This window comes from Pyrgilauda ruficollis, unplaced genomic scaffold, assembly GCF_017590135.1.
Source record: "Pyrgilauda ruficollis isolate IOZ18807 unplaced genomic scaffold, ASM1759013v1 scaffold266, whole genome shotgun sequence".
Lineage (NCBI taxonomy): Eukaryota > Metazoa > Chordata > Aves > Passeriformes > Passeridae > Pyrgilauda > Pyrgilauda ruficollis.
In genome coordinates, this window is record NW_024524000.1 from 16,985 (window position 1) to 37,804 (window position 20,820).

Here is a 20,820-nt window from a genome sequence, read left to right on the forward strand (position 1 = left end):
CAGGACTCTTTTAAACCAGGAATCTTTTAAACCTCCTCTTTTTAAACCATGAATCTCTTAAACCTCCTCTTTTAAACCAGGAACCTTTTAAACCAGGGACCTTTTAAACCAGGAATCTTTTACACCTCCTCTTTTTAAACCAGGAATCTTTTAAACCAGGAATCATTTAAACCAGGAATCTTTCAAACCTCCTCTTTTAAACCAGGAATCTGTTAAACCCCCTCTTTTTAAACCAGGAATCTCTTAAACCAGGAATCTTTTAAACCAGGAATCTTTTAAATCTCCTCTTTTTAAACCAGGAATCTCTTAAACGTCCTCTTAAGCCAGGAATCTCTTAAGCCAGGAATCTTTTAAGCCAGGAATTTTTTAAGCCCGGAATCTTTTAAACCTCCTCTTTTAAAGCAGGACTCTTTTGAGCCAGGAACCTTTTAAGCCAGGAATCTTTTAAAACTCCTGTTTTAAACCAGGAATATTTTCAACCTCCTCTTTTTAAACCAGGAATCTTTTAAACCAGGAATCCATCAAACCAGGAATCTCTTAAACCAGGAATCTTTTAAACCTCCTCTTTTAAATGAGGAATCTTTGAAGCCAGGAATCCTTTAAACCAGGGATCTTTTAAACCTCCTCTTCTAAACCAGGAATCTTTTAAACCCGGAATCTCTTAAACGTCCTCTCTTAAACCAGGAATCTTTTAAGCCAGGAATCTTTTAAACCTCCTCTTCTAAACCAGGAATCCTTTAAACCTCCTCTTTTAAGCCAGGACTCTCTTCTCCCCCCAGTTTCAGGGAGCCGGGGCGTGCCCAGGGACGGATCCGTGTCCCGCGGGATGCAGCTCTTCCCGGAGCGGAGCAGCTTCCATGGACCAAGCTCCCCATCCCTCAGAGGCACCTGCACGGAGCTGCAAGAGCAGTGCACACCCAAAAAGGTTGGAGTGGCATCCATGGAATTACAGAACCTGGAGGGTTTGGGTTGGGATGGACCTGAAAAATCATCCCGAAAAGAATTTCCACCACCCCAGGGTGCTCCCACCGTGGGTACTTCCATGCTCTCATGCTTCCAGAATTCCAAATATTAAAAAAAAAAAAAAAATTAAACTATTTTAAACAAATATTAAACAATTTTAAAATAATATTTTTTAAATTAAACCATTTTAAACAAATATTGAGCAATTTTAAATAAATATTTTAAAAAATTAAACCATTTTAAACAAATATTAAAAAAACCCAAACAGTGATTGCTTAGAGTGGATGAGGTGGAGATGTTCCCCCAAAACCACTGGAAATCCGTGGTAAATTCTCACTTTTCATTGGAATAAACCCTTTTTCTTTCTCTAATTCCTGCAGAGGCTGCAGGGCCTGGTGAGACCCTCCTGAGGAAACGCAGCAAGGCCAGCCTGGGCTCTTCTCCTGCCTCCCACTCCAAAGCTGTCCTGCCTCCAATCCCACCTGGATGGAAAAGCAGCAACCCCTGACAGCCCCTTCCATGCCCATTTCTGCCACACTGACTCCCTCTAACCCTGCTTTTCATCTCCTTCTCTGCAAAAATCTATCAAATATTACTGCTGAATCCATTTCTGATTAAGTCTCCAAAACAAAAAAAAAGGGTTATTTATTTATAACTTTATTAAAAAGTAATTTCTGTATCTACCAAAGCCAGAAATTATTTCCCTGGGCACTCTCAGCTGGGAAATGGTGGAGATTTTGTTTTTTCCTGCCATGGAATTGTAGCTTCCATTAATTTTGTAGATTTAATTGAGGTGTGGAAGCACCAGGGCTTCTGATAATATTGTCTGTATTGTAGGACTGGTGAATTATTTAGAAGAGGGATTTTGTGAAATGTTCAGAGGGAAATTGGGAGCGAAAACCAGTTCAGAGTTGGGGGTTTTTTAAAAAATAAAATGTGGTTGAGTCACAATTATTTGATTTGCAAGTGGATTTAAAGAACTTAGTGAGGAGCCATCAGCAAAAATGAAAATTATTGAGGAAGGGGCAGGGAGTGAGTGAAGATTTGGGTTTTCACAAGACAATAAAACTCCTGAATTAATGTTTGTCCTGATTCATTTTTGCCTTCTACTTCCAGAGCTTTTGCCTCAGCAGGTTCCTCCTCAGAGCCCTTTCCCTGCACAGAAAATGGGATTTTGTCCCAGTCTGGAGCCATGGAAGAGCCAAGGTTTTTGTTGATTAAATTCAATGTATTGCACCAAGCAGCTCAGGGTGAGTAATTCAGATTCAGGGAGCCTCAAATTCCAAAGCTTTTTAGGAAGCACTTTCCACGGAGCAGGATCCTCAGCAGCTCTTCCAAGGTTCCAGATTTTCACGGTGGATTTCGGCAGAACGAGAAGTCTTTCCATAGCCCTGGGGCACAGGGAGCTCAGAGCCAAAACTGCAAAATTTGGGGGTTTTTGGCCAAGGCAGTTCAGTGAGGTGAGTGCTGGACTGGACTGTAAATCCACCCAAAATCCTGCAGCAAACCATGGAATCATGGAATGGTTGGGTGGGAAGGGACCTTAAATCCCATCCAGTGTCCAGGGACACTCCCACCATCCCAGGCTGCTCCAGCCCCAGTGTCCAGCCTGGCCTTGGGCACTGCAGGGATGCAGGGGCAGCCCCAGCTGCTCTGGCAATTCCAGCCCAGCCAGGAATTCCTCATGGCCAAGATCCCATCCATGGCTGCCCTCTGGCACTGGGAGCCATTCCCTGTGTCCTGTCCATCCCTTGTCCCCAGTCCCTCTGCAGCTCTCCTGGAGCCCCTTCAGGCCCTGGAATGTGCTGGAAGCTCTCCCTGGATCCTTCCCTTCTCCAGGGAACGTTCCAGCTCTCCCAGCCTGGATCCAGCCCTGGAGCAGCTCCATGGATTCCTCTGGATTTGCTCCAGCAGCTCCAGGTGCTGCTGCTGCTGGATCCAGACCTGGATGCAGAATTCCAGCCACATCAATCTCTCCTTTTTCTTCCATCCCTGCCCAGCTCTCCCAGCCAAGACCACTTCCACATTCATCCCCAGCTCTCCACTCTTGGAAGTTGCTCCCTCCTTCATAAAACCAACCAAAATTTCCCAAAATTCCCTCATCTTGGAGTACAGAATCCTGCAAAAATCCTTGTGCCTCTTGAGTGGCCTCAGCGATTCCATCTTCTCCTATTTACAGGGAATTTTAAACTGTCCAGTGCAGGAATTGTATCTTTATTTGGATTCTACAGAGCTGAGGATACAGGTGGAGGATAAATATTCATCTGATTTCCCAGCTGCAAAAACAAATTGTTTTCCATGAGCAAGGGCTTGTTTGTATTTTCAGATAATGTTGGAAAATTATCTCCTGTTTTGCCATCAGTTCTTGAGCCCTGAGCTTCCAAAACTTCCACAACTTCCACATGTGGGATCCCACACGTGGGCCAGGGAATGCAGCCCTTGCATGGAAATAGGAGAAGGGATTTTAAAGCACCAGGGAGAAGCTGAATTTCCTGGACTCAACAAATTATCGATTTCTTATCAATTTCTTGCCTTTCCTTCCTCAGCTTTTCTGCCATTCCCTCTCTCATGCTCCCTTCCCAGACTATGGATCCAATTCCTAACCCAAAATTCAAATTCCTAACGTATGGATCCAATTCCTAACCCAAAATCCAAATTCCTAACCCAAAACATCTGGCTTGTGCTGCCCTTTCCTGCACCCTGAGGTGTGGAACATCTGGCTGAGGTTGAAGGCAATTCTGCCTGGATTATATTTGTAACATTTACATTCCTTTTCCCAGATTTTTTTTCAGGGAATTCTGGTTTTATTGGCAGGGAAGAGTGTCTGGATTACAGCAGAGTCACACCTTAAGTTGGTCAGGGTCAAACTGAGCCTGGAGTTTTACAGAGGATTTAAAGCTTTTTTGAAGAACCTCAGATTCTGATGGTTTGGGGATGTGAATCCTTTTGGAGAACCTCAAACGAAGATTTGAGTCTTTTTGGAGAACCTCAAATTGAGTTTGAGATTTTGAGTCTCTTTGAAGAACCTCAGGTTCTGATTTGGGGATTTCAATCTTTTCAGAGAACCTCAAATTCTGATGGTTTTGGGCATTTGAATCTTTTTGGAGAACCTCAAATTCTGATTTAAGTATCTTGAGTTTTTTGGGAGAACCTCAAATTCTGATGGTTTTGGGCATTTGAATTTTTTTGGAGAACCTCAAATTCTGATTTAAGTATCTTGAGTTTTTTGGGAGAACCTCAAATTCTGATGGTTTGAGGATTTGAGTCTTTTTGGAGAACCTCAAATTTTCATGGTTTAAGGACTTCAGTCTTTTTGGAGAACCTCAAATTCTGATTTGAGGATTTGAGGTTTTTGGGTGAACCTCAGATTCTGATTTGAGGATTTGAGTTTTTTGGGAGAACCTCAAATTCTAATGGTTTGAGGATTTGAATATTTTTGGAGAACCTCAAGTTCTGATTTGAGGATTTGAGTTTTTTGGGAGAACCTCAAATTCTGATGGTTTGAGGATTTGACTCTTTTTGGAGAATCTAAAATTTTGGTGGCTTAAGGACTTCAGTCTTTTTGGAGAACCTCAAATTCTAATGTTTTGAGGATTTTAATCTTTCTGGAGAACCTCAAGTTCTGATCTGAGGTTTTGGGGAGAACCTCAGATTCTGATGTTTTGAGAAGTTTTCTGGAGAACCTCAAATTCTGATTTGAGGATTTGAGCCTTTTTGGAGAACTTCAAACTCTGATTTGAATTTTTTGAGTCTTTTTGGAGAATCAGATTCTGATATCAGGATTTGAGTTTTTTGGGAGAACCTCAAATTCTGATGGTTTGAGGATTTGAGCCTTTTTGGAGAACCTCAAATTTTAACAGATTAAGGATGTCAGTCTTTTTGGAGAACCTCAGTTTCTCATGGTTTGAGATTTTGAGCCTTTCTGGAGAATCTTGAATTCTGATTTGAGATTTTGAGTCTTTTCGGAGAACCTCATTCTGGTGAAGATTTGAGTCTTGCCTGGGACCCCAAATCCAGACAGTTGTGAGGATTTGAGTCTTGCTGGGAGACCTCAAATCCCAAATTTCCTCCTCCCCAGCTGCTCCAGGCTCCCATCGATGCTGGATTTAGGGAAACTTGGATCTGATGGTGGGGTCTTCTCCAGAACTCCCCCAGCCAGGCTGAGTCTTTCCCATTTTCTCTCATATTAGAAAAAAATGGTGAGTTCTTACTCAGATTGGATATTCATGGAAAATTTCTTCGTGGAAAGGGCTGGAACAGGGCAGTGGAGTCCCCATGCCTGGAGGATTCTCATCAGTGGTGGCCTTGGCACTGCTGGGAACGGTTGGATGATCTTAGAGGGCTTTTCCAACCTGAACTATTCCACGATTCCGTTAATTTTCCAGCCACCAGCAAGGCATGAAACAAGACACAAAGCCAACAGCCTTTGAAGAGGATACAGATTTATTTCACTTTAAAAAAACCAACCCAAACCCCACCCTAAACCCAACCGGCCACCCCAAAAGCGGTCGGGCTCCTTCCCTTCTCCAGCCTCTGCTAAAAAATAAGTGTTCTGATCTCTACACAAACATTAAAACTGAGCTAATCAGCAGCCCCAGCCTGGAGGGGGAGCCTGGGGTTAATTAATTTTGGCTAACAAGGCCCTTCTGCCTGGACCTTTCCTCCTCTGTCCTCCAGCAGGAAGGGAATTGCCGCCTCTTCTGCGACTCCATAAATATTCCCGACGCACTCATGACGCCAGAAGTTACAAAAAATGCCCCTGACAGCAACAAACAACCCGTGGTTGATGGGCTGGGAGTGAAAAGCACAAATGGTAAAAAAATCAGGAGTGCCCAAATCCCCCAGATATTCCCGCATCCCACGGGAACTGGGGACAACGTGCAAGGTCCTGGAGAGGAAGAGTGACCCAGAGGATGCACAGAATGTTACAGCTGGGAGCAGCTCCGTGTCAGCTCTGCTCAGTCCCTGGATAAAACAATCCCTGGATCCCACAATCCCTGGATAAAACAATCACTGGATCCCACAATCCCTGGGTAAAACAATGCTTGGATCCTACAATTCCTGGATAAAACAATCCATGGATCCCACAATTCCTGGATAAAACAATCCTTGGATCCCACAATCCCTGGGTAAAACAATCCCTGGATCCTACAATTCCTAGATAAAACAATCCCTGGATCCTACAATCCCTGGATCCTACAATTCCTGGACAAACAATCCCTGGATAAAACACCCACGGACCCGGAGTTACAGCTCTGGTGTTTCCCTGCCGTGTTTGATCTCTGAAGAACCTCACCAGTTACTCCCTGCTCCTAAAATCCTTCATCCCAAGTTTCTGTTGGCTTCCCCACCTCCCCAGTCCCAGCTGAAGCTCCGTGAAGAACCTGGAAGATGAAAATCAGGGATAAAGGTTTTGCCTCTCTCTGGATCCTTCCTGGAGCCACCACAACCAGCTGGAACATCACCTGACCTACAGCTGGCCAGCCTCCCCATCTACAAAATCCCTGGAAAAATCCCATGGCACTTGAAATTCAGCTTTTTCAGGCTCAGGAAAAACAGAAATGGGGGAAAAAAATCCTTCAGGATGTTGGGATGGAGCTGCAGGTCCTGGGTGGGGTAAAACAATCCCTGGATCCCACAATCCCCAGGTAAAACAATCCCTGGATAAAACAAACCCTGGATCCTACAATCCCTGGAAAAAACAATCCTTGGATCCTACAATTCCTGGATAAAACAATCCCTGGATCCCACAATCCCCAGGTAAAACAATCCCTGGATAAAACAAACCCTGGAAAAAACAATGCTTGGATCCTACAATTCCTAGATAAAACAATCCCTGGATCCTACAATCCCTGGATCCTACGATTCCTGGACAAACAATCCCTGGATAAAACACCCACGGACCCGGAGTTACAGCTCTGGTGTTTCCCTGCCGTGTTTGATCTCTGAAGAACCTCACCAGTTACTCCCTGCTCCTAAAATCCTTCATCCCAAGTTTCTGTTGGCTTCCCCACCTCCCCAGTCCCAGCTGAAGCTCCGTGAAGAACCTGGAAGATGAAAATCAGGGATAAAGGTTTTGCCTCTCTCTGGATCCTTCCTGGAGCCACCACAACCAGCTGGAACATCACCTGACCTACAGCTGGCCAGCCTCCCCATCTACAAAATCCCTGGAAAAATCCCATGGCACTTGAAATTCAGCTTTTTCAGGCTCAGGAAAAACAGAAATGGGGGAAAAAAATCCTTCAGGATGTTGGGATGGAGCTGCAGGTCCTGGGTGGGATGGAATTCCCTTTTCCCACACGGGGGTTTGGGGACGGGGCTAAACCAGTGCTCCCAGCACACATCATGGAGCGTTTCCCTTTTCCCACTCTGCCTCCCAGCAAGGATGAGGCCATGGAAAGCTGGGAAGGGGATTATCCCAAGCAGCTGATAAAAATCAGTAGTAAAAATAGAGGGAAGAAGTCTTGGAAAGGTGACCTTGGCTCAGGGAATGCCTGGCAGGGAGGTGCTGCCTTTCCATCACTTTGTGATTATTTTTTTTTCTGTCGTTTTTCCTTTGCTGTTAAACCCCCTTCATCCCTCCTGGATGCCTCAACTGGCCCAGCTGAGCAGGGACAGCAGCACCACCATGGGAACAAGGTGCTGCTCCAGGAAAACTGCAGGGAAGCTCCGGGAAAACCAGCCAGGGGTGACACTGAGGGACAGGGAGCCTGTGCCAGGCTGGCACAAAAGCCACGAGGAAGCTGATCCCAAGGGATGGGAGAAGAACTGGGACAGGGAGAGGAAACCCAGTCCTCTCAGGATCTACTGGGAAGAATGGAAGCTCCAGCTGGGGCTGTATCCCACATCCTCCCAGCACAGGGATCAGGGATTCCCACTGGAATGGGGCTCAACCATCAGCTCCAGACACCGGGACAATTAAAGGACGGCACCAAACTGGCTCAGGGTCCAACTGATCCAAGCCAACAGCAAGGAAGTTGGGCCTCTAACAAAGCCCTGGATCAGCTTCTCCTTAAAAAGGGTTATTCCAATGGCAAAAAAAAAAAAAAAAAAAAAAAAAGGGAGGAAAATTTGGGAGCAAAAGGAGTCACCTAAAAAAATGCCAACTCGCAAAAAATGCCCAGATTGTTTCTCCATGATCCTTCCCCAAGTGGAGGATCCCCGTTCTCCCAGGAGCTTGGCACAGCCAACACCTCCCCTGTTATAAAAACACCCCCTGGAGGGGGGGGCTCCCTGCTGCTCTGCTCTGGAAAACAACAAACAGGTCCCTGCGGAAAATCCTTGGATTCACTCCTCCTTGGGCCTCCTGCTGCGGCGGCAGCGCGCCAGGAGGGGCCCGAGGCTGTTCCACACCTCGGTGTACATCAGCGTGCCCACGAAGACAAAGGCAGTGCCCAGCCAGTGCCAGCCCGTGAAGGGGTTCTGGAAGTACAGGATGGAGAAGATGAGGCTGACGAACTTGCGGAGCGTCACCACCAGGGTGACCGTCAGGGACGTGCACTCCGTGGTCAGGATGAAGACGCCGCGGATGCAGACGTACCTGGGGCAGGAGGTAAGGGACAGCTGGCGTGGAGATTGGGGATTCCCTTTGGGAATGGGCAGCCTGCTGTGCATGGGGAAACTCCCTCCCACGATCAGGTGGGTTGGAACAGGATGCTACGAACTCAGGGACATCCCAAATCTCTCAGGTCCCCCACTGTGCTGGCAAAAGGGTGACAATCCCTGCCACGGAGCCAAGGGAAGCTCCAGACTCCTCCATTTCCATGGAGAAGTTCCAGAATCCCACAATGAACCAGGTTGGAAAAGATCTTTGGACCTTTGAGGTCCAACCTAAAAACCAAAGGTTTCCTTTTCCCGTATTTTTGAAGTTACACCAACAGCAGCTCCCAAGGGCAGGGAAGACTCCAAGGATTTTCCTCCTCCTGAGAGAAGCAGGTAAGGGATAGCAGGGATGCAGACTGGGGATTCCCTTTGGGAATGGGCAGCCTGCTGTGCACGGGGAAACTCCCTCCCATGATCAGATGGGTGGCAACGGGATGCTACGAACTCAGGGACATCCCAAATCTCTCAGGTCCCCCACTGTGCTGGCAAAAGGGTGACAATCCCTGCCACGGAGCCAAGGGAAGCTCCAGACTCCTCCATTTCCATGGAGAAGAAGTCCCAGGATCCCAGAACAAACCAGGCTGGAAAAGACCTTTGAGATCATCGAGTCCAGCCTCAAAAACAGAAGTTCCCTTTCCTCGTATTTTTGGAGTTACACCAACAGCAACTCCCAAGGGCAGGGACGCCTCCAAGGATTCAGGCAGCCAGCCCCAATCCTGCTGTGCCACAAAGGGTGGGATCAAGGATAAAGGATACTGGGTGATGACGTTCATGAGGAGGTAGAACCACATGATTGGCAGGGTCAGGCCGATCACCGGCACCTGGAACAGCTCTGCAGGGAAAAAGGACGGGATGAGGTCACTGCTGGAGGAGCCTCTCTCCTTGCCAGGACTAACTAACCATGATCCAGGACTCCCTGCAGCCTTGCACAGCCCTTCTGCTTGCAATTCCAGAGGGAAGAACAGAAAATAAGGAAAACCATTGGGAGAAAAGCTCTGTCTTGATCTCCTGTGTCAGAGCTCTGGTGGCTGGAGGAATCCACTCTGTTCCCACAGCAAATCCTGGGGAGCACCAGCAAAAAAAAACCCCCAGCAGGTCCATGTTCACATCCCTCATTGAGGATTAGGTCCTGGTTCTCCCATTTCTGAGCTACCACGTTCCTTTTCCCAGGGATCACTCTTGGATGTGGCTGGTGTGTGGGAATTGGTAAGAAACTTGAGCTTTAACCATGGAATTATGGAATGGTTTCTTAAATTCCACCCCCTGCCATGGGCAGGGACACCTCCCACTGTCCCAGGCTGCTCCAAGCCCTCAATATCCTTGGAACTTCCAGGGATCCAGAGGCAGCCTCAGCTTCTCTGGGAATTCCAGCCCAGCCAGGAATTCCTTCCTGCAAATTCCTCAAAATCCAAAAGGCTTGGAAAACACAGCATGCACAACTGCAGGAAGGGAACTTCCCAGAGGATTTTCCAGAGGATGGGAAGGCCCAGGAGCACGGATCCCTCAGCACAACACTCACCAGACTGGTTGAAGAGCACGGCGTGCTGGTAAATGTTGGGAGCCAGGAGCAGGAATCCAGGGAGTGGCAATGCGTGCTGGGGGGAGAAACAAACCCAGGGTGGGATCAGGGGATGGGAATCCACCCCAATTCCCTGCTGGAAAGCAGCTGGATCAGAGCAGGCTCCTCACTGCTCCATCCTGGCAGTGTGGGATCCTTTTTGTGCCCAATCCAGGAGTGGAAGGGACCTTGGAGCAGGGAGAGCCCCAGGGACTCACGTTGTAGAAGAGGGCTTCCTTGGAGTGCTTCCCAAATTTCTTGTACAGTGTCTCCTGGAAAATCCCCATCCTGGCAGACATCAGCAGGGCGAAGGTGAGGGCAGCAATACCTGGAAGGGAATCACAACCCTGCAGCTTCAACTCACCAAATTTGGCTTTCAGGGGGAAAAAACCAAACAAACTGCCCTAGACTGGGTAAGAAAACTGATAACGATTCTGGGGTTTGATTGCAGGTCTCCAAGATATCCCTTAAAAATACCTGGGATGCAGTTTGTGCCACTACTGATAACAATCAATCCCAGATTTCCCACCAAGAGATCCAGGTGGAGGTAGAAAACCACACTTTAAAGCCTCATCTGTGAACTCTTGTGCTGAAGAACACCTGGAGCAGCCCCAGCCCCTCTCCCTCTCTGCTCCAGGCAGGGCTGCTTTTGCCAAGGGAATTCCAAGAATCCTGCCAGTATCCCAGAAATGTGGCCCCCACATACCCAGCAACCACCAGAGGAAAGCCTGGGGTCCATCCTCTTGATTCAGGCTGGAGTCAGATGCCTGAAGGGAGACACAAGAGTCACCAAGAGCCACCAGGTCCCTACAGCAGCCACAGGTTTCCCACTCTGCTCCAGGGAATGCAGAGATTCCAGCAAAAAAAGTGGCAGAATCTGATCAAATTAGGATTTTTCCTGAAAGGAATGGCCTGGTTGGATGACACTGAACTTTTAACCACAGACATATTCAGTGTCGCTTTTCAAGCTCCCAAAGCCAGCCCATTCCTGGGTTCCTGTGCTCCCATCCCATTCCCAGGTTCCCGTGTCCCCATTCCCAGGTTCCTGTGTCCCCATCCCACTCCCAGGTTCCTGTGATCCCATTCCCAGGTTCCCGTGTCCCCATTCCCAGGTTGCTGTGTCCCCATCCCATTCCCAGGTTCCTATGCTCCCATCCCATTCCCACATTCCTATGTCTCCATTCCCAGGTTCCTGTGTTCCCTCCTATTCCTGCATTCCCGTGTCCCCATTCCCAGGTTCCTGTGTCCCCATCCCATTCCTTCATTCCTGTGTCCCCAACCCACTCCCAGGTTCCTGTGTCCCCATTCCCAGGTTCCTGTGTCCCCATCCCATTCCTTCATTCCTGTGTCCCCAACCCACTCCCAGGTCCCTGTGATCCCCTTCCCAGGTTCCTGTGTCCCCATCCCACTCCCAGGTTCCTGTGATCCCATTCCCAGGTCCCTGTGTCCCCATTCCCAGGTTCCCATGTCCCCATCCCAGAGATGACTGTCTAGGAAGGAATAAGAGTCCTGGCCAAGCCCATCAGGAGCTAAAACCAGACCTAAAACCAGGCTTATGGTCAAGAAATCGAGGAAATCAGGCTGAGGGCACAACTCCAGCTGGACTTGCCTCAGCTCTTTGCCTGTGCTCCAGGGAAAATCAGATTTATTCACCTTTGCCACAAGTGTCAGCTCTAGCCCAAGCTCCAGCCCTGCTGGGAGTTGATCTGGATTAACAGAGCCAAGGCTGCAGAGCCCAGCCCTCCCTCAGCCATTCTGAGGGTAAAAAGCTCTGAAATGATGGGGAATTTGGAGCTTTGACAGCTCCCTTTGATTTCCAACCTATCAGAGCTGGATTAAGTGCAGCCAATTTTCACTCGGCCACCACTTTGTGCCATTTTTTTGTCACCAGCTGACAGGGTCAGGCCGTGGGTGCTGACCCAGGAAAAGCTCCCAGTGTGTTCCACATGGATTTGCTTCCCTCCCTCCTGCTCTCCAAGCACAAGCACTTTATTTAAGGGTCAGGCTGGATGACAACAGGAAAAATCCAGCCTGAAAGGCAACAACCTCTTGTGAGATGGAAAGAGGGAAGATTTCTGATGGCTTTTTGTTTAGGATTCACCTGCTCCTGCCTGCCACACAAGGCAAGGAAAAGCAGCTTCTTTCTGTTACCTCTGAGGCCAAAAACAGAGATTTATTCCCAACAAAAAGCAGTGTGAACAGGTGAACAGACACCTGTAATTAAATTAAATCCCACAAGAAAGTAAAACCAGGAAGAAAAGCTTCTGGGGTTTAGATGCAGAGGTAGGAAACACCTCATGTCTCCATGAAAAATCAGGGAATTCCTGAGGTTCCTTGTCCCTTCCCATCCTTACCACTTGCTTGGCAGACATGAAGGTGCAGGTGAAGATGCCCAGGGACACCAGGGCTATGGAGCTGTATTTTGACACGCTGTACCTGCACAGGGGACAAGGGACACGTCACCAACCCCACCTGGCTCACGTCCATCCCCTGCTTCCCTGAATTCCTGCTCCACATCTGGGACAGCAGGCACATTCCCACTTCCTAACCCTGGCAGGGCCAGCAGACTTCAGCTCAGCACCTGAAGAAGCTCTTCTCCCCACATTTATCCCAGTTTATCCCAACACTTCTCCCAGTTTATCCCACAACTCCAGCCTTGACTCCGTGCAGGCACAGCTCAGCGTTATCAGCGTGTTATTAATGTGTTATCAACGTGTTATCAGCGTGTTATTAATGTGTTATCAGCATGTTATTAACGTGTTATCAGCACTGTTGGAGCCACAGTCCCCAGCAGAAGGGAGGCACCGAGCTCCACCCCAGCCACAGCCAGCACAGCATCCCCCAGGAGCCCTTCCAGAAGAGCCAGGAGTGAACACAAGAGGCTGCAGCTGTGGAAAATCTCTTCCCAGCCCAAAATTCCAGCCAAGAAAGGAGGGAGAGGTGGAAATGCAGAAAGAGCTATTCCAGCCTCTGTGCCATGCTCTCTGTCCCAGTTTCCCATCATTAAAATCAGAATATTTAACAGGAAAAGTGATGGCACAAAACACCCAGCAAGATTTAATCCATGGCAGAGCATTCCCTAAAGAGCTGAAGTTTGTGATTTACCTTTTCTTCAGGATGATGATCCCTAGAGCCATGCTTGCTATGAGAGAACCCTGGAGATAAAAAAAAAAAAAAAAAGAAGGGAAAACCAAAACAGGAGGTCAGCAGACCACAATTCCCCAGCTTGGGATGCTGATCCCAAAGGGACACTGCCAACTCAGTGTGGTGGATGCCAGAACACCAAGAGAAACTGCAGGTTTGAAGCAGGAAAACTGACAGGGAGAAGGAACAGCTTCCTTGAGGCTGGATATTGGGAAAACTCCCAATATCCTGTCCCAGCCCTGGAGTCCCCATCCCTGGAGGGATTTAAAGCCCTGTGGATGTGGCACTTGAGACATGGGGCAGTGGTGGCTTGGCAGTGCTTGGACTCCATGAATTTAAAGTTCTTTTCCTGCCTCAGTGATTCCATGATTCTGAGTCCCTTCATCCAGGAGAAGGGGAGAAGGTGAGCTGGGTGCCTTGGGAATAAGGATTGGATCTCCTGGCCAGGGGACCTCCCCTTTCTTTTTTTTTAAATTGTGTGATCAGAAGGTGGCCAAATCCCACTGGTTTAACTGGGACCAGGAGCCCAGCTCCAGGGATTGACTGCAGGAGCAGAACCACCCCTCACAGTTCATGTGGGACAGGTCTCCTTCAGCGTGGGCCGGTTTCATCCTTTTGAACCTCTCCTGATCCCAGATATTCCCCCCCCAGGATGTGCTGTGGGGAAAGAGCTCCCATCAGGAGACTTTGTTATTCCCAATAGCTGGAGCTGCATTTCCTTGGGGTTTACAAGATCTTTTAGCCTGGCACTCATCCACACTTAAGTAAAGATGCAGTTTAATGGTTTTTTTTCCCAAAGCAAAGACCTGTGCAGGTGGAATTAGGCCAAATCCCAAATCCATGCTCTCTGACCTGTGATGTTCAAGACCAGAACACAAACCACGTGGTGGCAGGGAAAGCTAGATCCCTTTGACCAACCAGAGCCTGGGATTGGTTTTGTCACTGCCACTTCCCCCTCAGCTCTGGAATTCCAAATCCTGTCTGAGCCTGCCTCCCTGTCTACCCATTAAGCTGGAATTTAATGATCAACACCATAACGAGAAACCTTCGGAGCTGAGCTTTGGAGTGAGGCTGCTATCCCACCAGCTGGAATTCAGGATCTCCACAGGGGTTTGGTGCTCTCAGGACACATGGAGCAGGGACAGTTCCAGCAGAAAGGATGGAATGGGAGCCCCAGGAAGAGGAGGAGGATGAGGACGGGGCTCACCGAGCGGAAGATCATGTGCAGCGGCATGGCGATGTTCAGGTTCAGGGCGTAGTTATTGACCACGCTGACGGTGAAGAACATGGCCACCATGATGAAATAGTTCCTGAAACAGGGAAAAATACCTGGGAGGTGTGCAGGAACCTCCCTGAGATGCTGAGAGACCCCTCAGGAATGCAGAACAGAGCTCCTGGGTCTGCCACCAAGCTCATCCCCAGCGGAGAAATGTGAAGTGAATTTGGGTGATTTTCCAGGAAAACTTTCCCTTCCCACTCCCACCACACCAAATCCCAGAGATGAAAAGCTTTTCAAGCACAACAAACTCTTCCCTGTGCAAAACTCTGCCCTATTCCTGTGACAGGGAAGGACCTGATGGCAACTTCCCCTTAAAAATTCCTGATAAATCAGTGTGGATTTTATCCAGCCTGACAGCTTCCCAACGTGGCTCTGCAAATGCTGCAGGACGGATGGGATTTCCAGAGGATAAGTGGAAAATCCATTTTATGAAAAGCTTTTTGGAGATAAGAGAGATCCAGGCAATTCCTGCTTGGGAAAACCTTGGGATTGTACCTGATGGGGATGGCCGGGCGCTTCCTCCCGAAGTTGGCCTCGAAGATGAAACCTTCCACTGCAATAAACAGGAACTGGGAGAAGGTCACGATGTTCCCACATCCTGGGAACTGCCTGCAGGCAGGGAGAGACAAGCATCAGAGCCATCCATGGAGAACTAACACCAACATCCAACTAAAGAGTGAGAATCCCATCCCTTCTCCCAGAATCCCATGGCTTTTCCCAGAAAGAGACCCACCCTGGAGAGGATTTACTCAGGGTTTATTCACCTGAGCTTGTGCAAACACCTGCAGGGTGTTTCCTCCAACATTTCCCAAGAGGAACTGGTCAGTCAGGTCAGGAAGTGAAAGAAAAAACTGCTGGATCTCCCTCTTTCCCATGGGAAGTGGCTTCAGGAGGACTCTGTCCCTTCCTAAAAGCTGCTGGGTTTGTTAGAGGTCGGGTAATCTGAGGTAATCTGTCTTTCCAGGGGGAAAAGGCAGCTGGAAATTCAATATTCCTCATTCCTGCTGCAGGAGGGAAGTGCCAAGGTCAGGTCTGTGCTGGCAGAGTGTCCCTGGTTCAGATTTGCTCAGTTTCCCCTAAAAAAGCTTCAGTTCCCCTGGGATTTCTGGATGCAAAAAAAACCACCTTTGGTTGTGAATTCTAGAAGGGACCAAAACTCCTCACAGGAGCCAAAAAAAGTCCTGGCAGAAATCCCACGTGACATCCACGGATCTTTTTAATTTGACAGCAACTCCACAAGGTTTCAAAATCCACAAAATTTTGTCTGAGCTCAAAAGGGACCCTCTTACTTCCCTTGTGTCCCCCTTAGAGGGACCCAGGAGTGCAGAAATGCCACCACCTCCGAGAAAACCAAACATTTATCCTGTGGGAACAGGAATTCCACACCAGGGAATTCAAACAAACCCTGCCTAAGGAGCTCCAGGGAACAGGGAAGGATTTCCTGGGAAGCAGAAGCTCAGAGGAGGCCGTGGCAGGGCAGATAATGAGCAAGCTCGTGGGACATGGAGGGATTTAGGGAATCTTTCCAGGCCAAGAATTCCTGGGAGCTCCTCACGGAACACGCTGTCCCTGGATGCAGTTTTGCAGGATTCAAGCTGGGAAATGCCCTGGAAAACAGGAATTTCCAAGCTGTCTCCTCTGTCATCCAACAGAGCTCTCAGGAGCAGGAGCCACCTGGGGAATGCTGGGCTGGCCCAACAGCAGCTGGAAAAATTCCATTTTCCCTTCTTTTTCCAGGGATGGGCACCACCCTGAGCCACTTCCCTCTGCCAATTCCCACATTCTTCCCAGCTTCACTATCCATGAAACTTCAACCCTGAGGATGAAAGGTTCAAAAGTTCCTGGGAGAAAGGGAAGAGACCTTGAAGCAGAGCCAGAAGCTGCAGGATTGCAAATCTTATCTCCAGCCTTATCTCCAGCCTTGCAGCTCCAGAGGAGATCACAAGGAGCTGGAAACCTGGGATAACCCAAGGCTGGGCTTTTCCTCCTCCCAGATCCCAGAGCCCTGGACATGACCCCACTTTATCAGCAGTGTTGGCACTCAGGGTTTTGTGCTGGCTGATAAGACACAGTTAAGAATGGCTCCTTCTCTGGCTCACAATCCTCACTCAGATCCACCCAAAAAATGAGATAAATTTGGATCTGTCGACCCAAGGTCTGCTTCAGCTGCAGATAACTGGAAAAAGTCCTCCCAGTAAGAAGTTTCCATGCTCTCCCTCCTACTTCACCACATGGAAAGGGAGAAAATCTGATTTTTGGGCCTGATTTACATCCCTTCCACAGCAATTTGAGCCCCTCAAATCAAGAAATTTGAGATTTCTTGTTCTGCCTCCACAGCCCAGCAGAAATATTTCTCTCCTCTGCAGCCACTTTCCACACATTTAAAGTATTTTGTCTGCCCTCAGGCATTTCCAGACTAAACACTTCTCATTCCTTTGCTTTCCTTATAAATCCTGAGCAAATTTCTTCCCAGTCACCTTTGGCTACTCCTCACCAGCCTGGTCACTGCCTTTTCCTGGGATCCTGCTCCAGGATTTTGCTTTTTATGGCAATATTCACCTGCAAGAGGAACTTTTCCTTCCAAAACCCAAACAAAATAATTGGTGTTATCCCAATTTTGGGACTAAAGGTGAGCAGGGCAAGTAAAAGGCACAGGAATTGAGCTGGAGGAATTTTTAGGAATGGAGGAATTTTTAAAAGGGATGAGAGATGCTGCCTGAAAGAAGGTTTTGTGTGAAAAGCAGCTTTTCCTTGATGTCTGCAATTGGTCTTCTGGAATTTGCTCCTCTGGGCTTCAGTCACCTTTGAATAATTCAGTCTTTGAACAGAGCCAAGTGTTTTGGTTTAAGGTTTGTTTGGAGGAGACAGAGTGGCAAAAAAAAGCCAAATCCAAAGAGGTTTTTTTGCTTCCAAAGGGTTCATTCTTCCTCTGTCACTCAGGCAGGAAAGGCAGAGATTGGAGTAATCCCTGAGAGGAAAAACAACTCCTCACACAAGGTCTCTTCTTCCAGGAACTGCTTCTTGATTTATCCAGGAATTGTGCACCATTTTGGAGCAGATATCCCAACTGCTGGGTTTTGCAGTCCCTTTTTCCTTTAATCATCTGGGATATTGATGGGCTGGGAGGGATTAAGGGCTGGTTTTGGAAGCTGGAGTGCACTGAGGGCTCAGGGGGTGCAGCCCCATGCTGACTCACTGGGATTTTACACACCAAACCAGTTCAGGCACCACTTTTTTTCCCAGTTGGGCTTTCCCAGCTTTCTGATCAGCCCTTTCCCAAACCCACCCAGCCTTCCTCCATCAGGGTGAGGAAGGTGAGATCCCCAAAAACATCAGGGTGAGGTGAGATCCCCAAAAACATCAGGGTGAGGAAGGTGAGATGAGATCGCCAAAGACATCAGATTGAGGAAGGTGGGATCTCCAAAAACATTGGGGTGAGGAAGGTGAAATCCCAAAAATCATCAGGGTGAGGAAGATGAGATCGCCAAAAATACCAGGGTGAGGAAGGTGAGATCCCCAAAAACATCAGGGTGAGGAAGGTGAGATGCGATCGCCAAAGACATCAGATTGAGGAAGGTGGGATCTCCAAAAACATTGGGGTGAGGAAGGTGAAATCCCAAAAATCATCAGGGAGGAAGATGAGATCCCCAAAAATACCAGGGTGAGGAAGGTGAGATCCCCAAAAACATCAGGGTGAGGAAGGTGAGATGCGATCGCCAAAGACATCAGATTGAGGAAGGTGGGATCTCCAAAAACATTGGGGTGAGGAAGGTGAAATCCCAAAAATCATCAGGGAGGAAGATGAGATCCCCAAAAATACCAGGGTGAGGAAGGTGAGATCCCCAAAAATACCAGGGTGAGGAAGGTGAGATCCCCAAAATCATCAGGGTGAGTGAGGAAGGTGAGCTCCCCAAAAACATCAGGGTGAGTAAGGAATACGATCCCCAAAAACATCAGGGTGAGTGAGGAAGGTGAGATCCCCAAAAACATCAGAGTGAGGAAGGTAAGATCCCCAAAAACATCGAGATCCTCAAAATCATCAGCCTCCAATATGGGAATTCAAGGGGACTCGGTGACTTTGCAGCGAGTGGCGATCCCAGGTGGAAAACATTGCAAGATTCCAAGCTGGCAGTGCCAGGTGAGAACATTCCCGGCTGGCTGTCCCCGGGGGCAGCTCCTGTGCTGTCCCTGCCATCTCAGCGCTGCCCGGCATGGGGACACCGCTCCTTGTGCCCGGACAGGTCACCCACACGGCCCACAGCCAGGGGACACCCCCAAACACCCCAAAACAACACCCCAAATCCCGATCCAGCGGGGACACAAGGCGCTGATGCAGCTCTGGGCTCCTCCATGAGGGGCACCAAGGCCTGAGGGGTAAAACCCCCTCAGTGCCAGCCGCGGGTGCCCCCGCACCCCAAATCCCGCAAAGCCACCCTGGCACTGCGGCCCCTCACACACCCTGAGGGGGTGATCACCCCGATCCCGCTGGAATGGGCTCCCCTGACCCTTTATCCCCCCCAAATCCTCCCCGCGGCCCCGCACCTGGCCAGCAGCTCCAGGAACACCACGTTGCTGCAGCAGCCGCCGAACACCAGCCCCACCGCCACGGCCGGGTGCATGGTGTCGCTCCGGGCAACGAGGCGGCGTCCCGGGCCGCGGCCGCATCCCGATCCCGGGACTCTGCTCGCTCCCGGCCCCGCCGCCCCCGCTTCCTCCGGCCGCCGGTAGTTCGCTCCCCGCCCGCCGCTGCGCGGACTACAACTCCCGGCAGGCTCCGCGCCGCCTCAGCGCGGCTCCCGGCGGGCGCCCTGCCGCGGGGCATGAGGGGAGTTGTAGTTCTGGGATGCAGGGTGTAATGGCGGCGCTGAGGCGGCGTCAGGAGGAGGCGCGGCTGCAGCGGTGGTTGTGGTGAGGAGCAGCCCGTAATTGACTTTTTGGGGTTATTTAGTGACCCCAAAACGCCAGTTAGAGGCAGTTCCTAAGGATGCCGTGCCAAAGAACTCCTTTCGCTGTTCAAAATAATAACTATTATTGAAAGGGAGAGCTGGGGGTGCTCACCTGGAGAGGAGAAGGATCCAGGGAGAGCTTCCAGCACATTCCAGGGCCTGCAGGGGCTCCAGGAGAGCTGCAGAGGGACTGGGGACAAGGGATGGACAGGACACAGGGAATGGCTCCCAGTGCCAGAGGGCAGCCATGGATGGGATCTTGGCCATGAGGAATTCCTGGCTGGGCTGGAATTGCCAGAGCAGCTGGGGCTGCCCCTGCATCCCTGCAGTGCCCAAGGAAGGATTGGAGCAGCCTGGGATGGTGGGAGATGTCCCTGCCATGGCAGGGGTGGCACTGGGTGGGTTTAAAGTCCCTTCACACCCAAAAAATTCCAGAATTGCATCATGAGTGTAACTTCCAGTTCTAAGGTTTCCTGGCATCCCCTCAAAAATCATCTGTCAAACCCCCTGTGACCAGCAGAAACCACACGGACTCAGGAGTGGGAATTCCATCCTACAGATGCTTCGTTTCCAATCCGTTTTTGAGCTGAATCAGACCCTTATCCCTTTTTTCACTTTGGAATTCCACAGGTGTGAAATCCCACGAACAAATCCCAGATCAGTGCAAGAATGAAGCATTTTTCTGACTTCCAGCACCTCCAGGAATGTGAATAAACCTTGGCAGCTCCTCTGCTGCTCAAAGCTGCTCAAGACAGGATGAAACTGCCAGGATTTCCCTTTTTTTTTTTAGGCTCACTGTGAGACTTTTTGGGCTCTCTGACTCCAAACTGGAGATCCTAAGGTTCCAAATTCTTACCTGGGGGCTGGAAACTGAGATTGGTTGGAGCTCAGGACTTGAAAACCTGGAAACTGAAGCCACAAGAGCCAGAAAGTTTTGGCTATCTCAAGGATTTTGCCTGCAGGTAGAAACCCTGCACTCTCTTGATTGCAACCGTACCAAAAATTGGGGATTTGGAGCCTCCTGAGTGACATTTCCAGGTATTTTGGCTTGGATGTTCAGACAGCAAATAATTCTTTGGGGGTTCTGTGAGTCCCTGGAAACCAAAAGGTTTTGCTGAGCTCTTGCTCTGTATTTAACTGAAGTTCACTGTGCCCACACCTGACCAAATAATTTGGTGTTTTCTTGCCTCTCTTTAGGTAGAAACCCTCCAAGTGACTTCCTTGGTCTTCCATCAAGCCTTTTCAAACGGTTTGTTTTTAATTAAAAAGCACCACGGCTCATTAACAGCAATCAGAGCCGATTTCTGGGCTTCAGAGGAAAACTGCAG

The 20,820-nt window shown here is 49.2% G+C and overlaps 1 protein-coding gene across 1 annotated transcript; it reads right to left on the reverse strand.

The window, feature by feature from the left end:
- Window positions 1-6,833: 6,833 nt before the first annotated feature.
- SLC35B4 (solute carrier family 35 member B4) lies at window positions 6,834-19,286 on the reverse strand. Its single transcript, XM_041471367.1, has 10 exons — window positions 19,089-19,286; window positions 15,042-15,155; window positions 14,475-14,577; window positions 13,229-13,278; window positions 12,478-12,559; window positions 10,830-10,890; window positions 10,342-10,451; window positions 10,085-10,160; window positions 9,322-9,397; window positions 6,834-8,503 (listed from the first exon to the last, which is right to left on the reverse strand). The coding sequence occupies exons 1-10, from the start codon at window positions 19,163-19,165 to the stop codon at window positions 8,251-8,253; spliced, it is 1,002 nt and encodes a 333-aa protein (XP_041327301.1). The 5' UTR covers window positions 19,166-19,286; the 3' UTR covers window positions 6,834-8,250.
- Window positions 19,287-20,820: the final 1,534 nt, after the last annotated feature.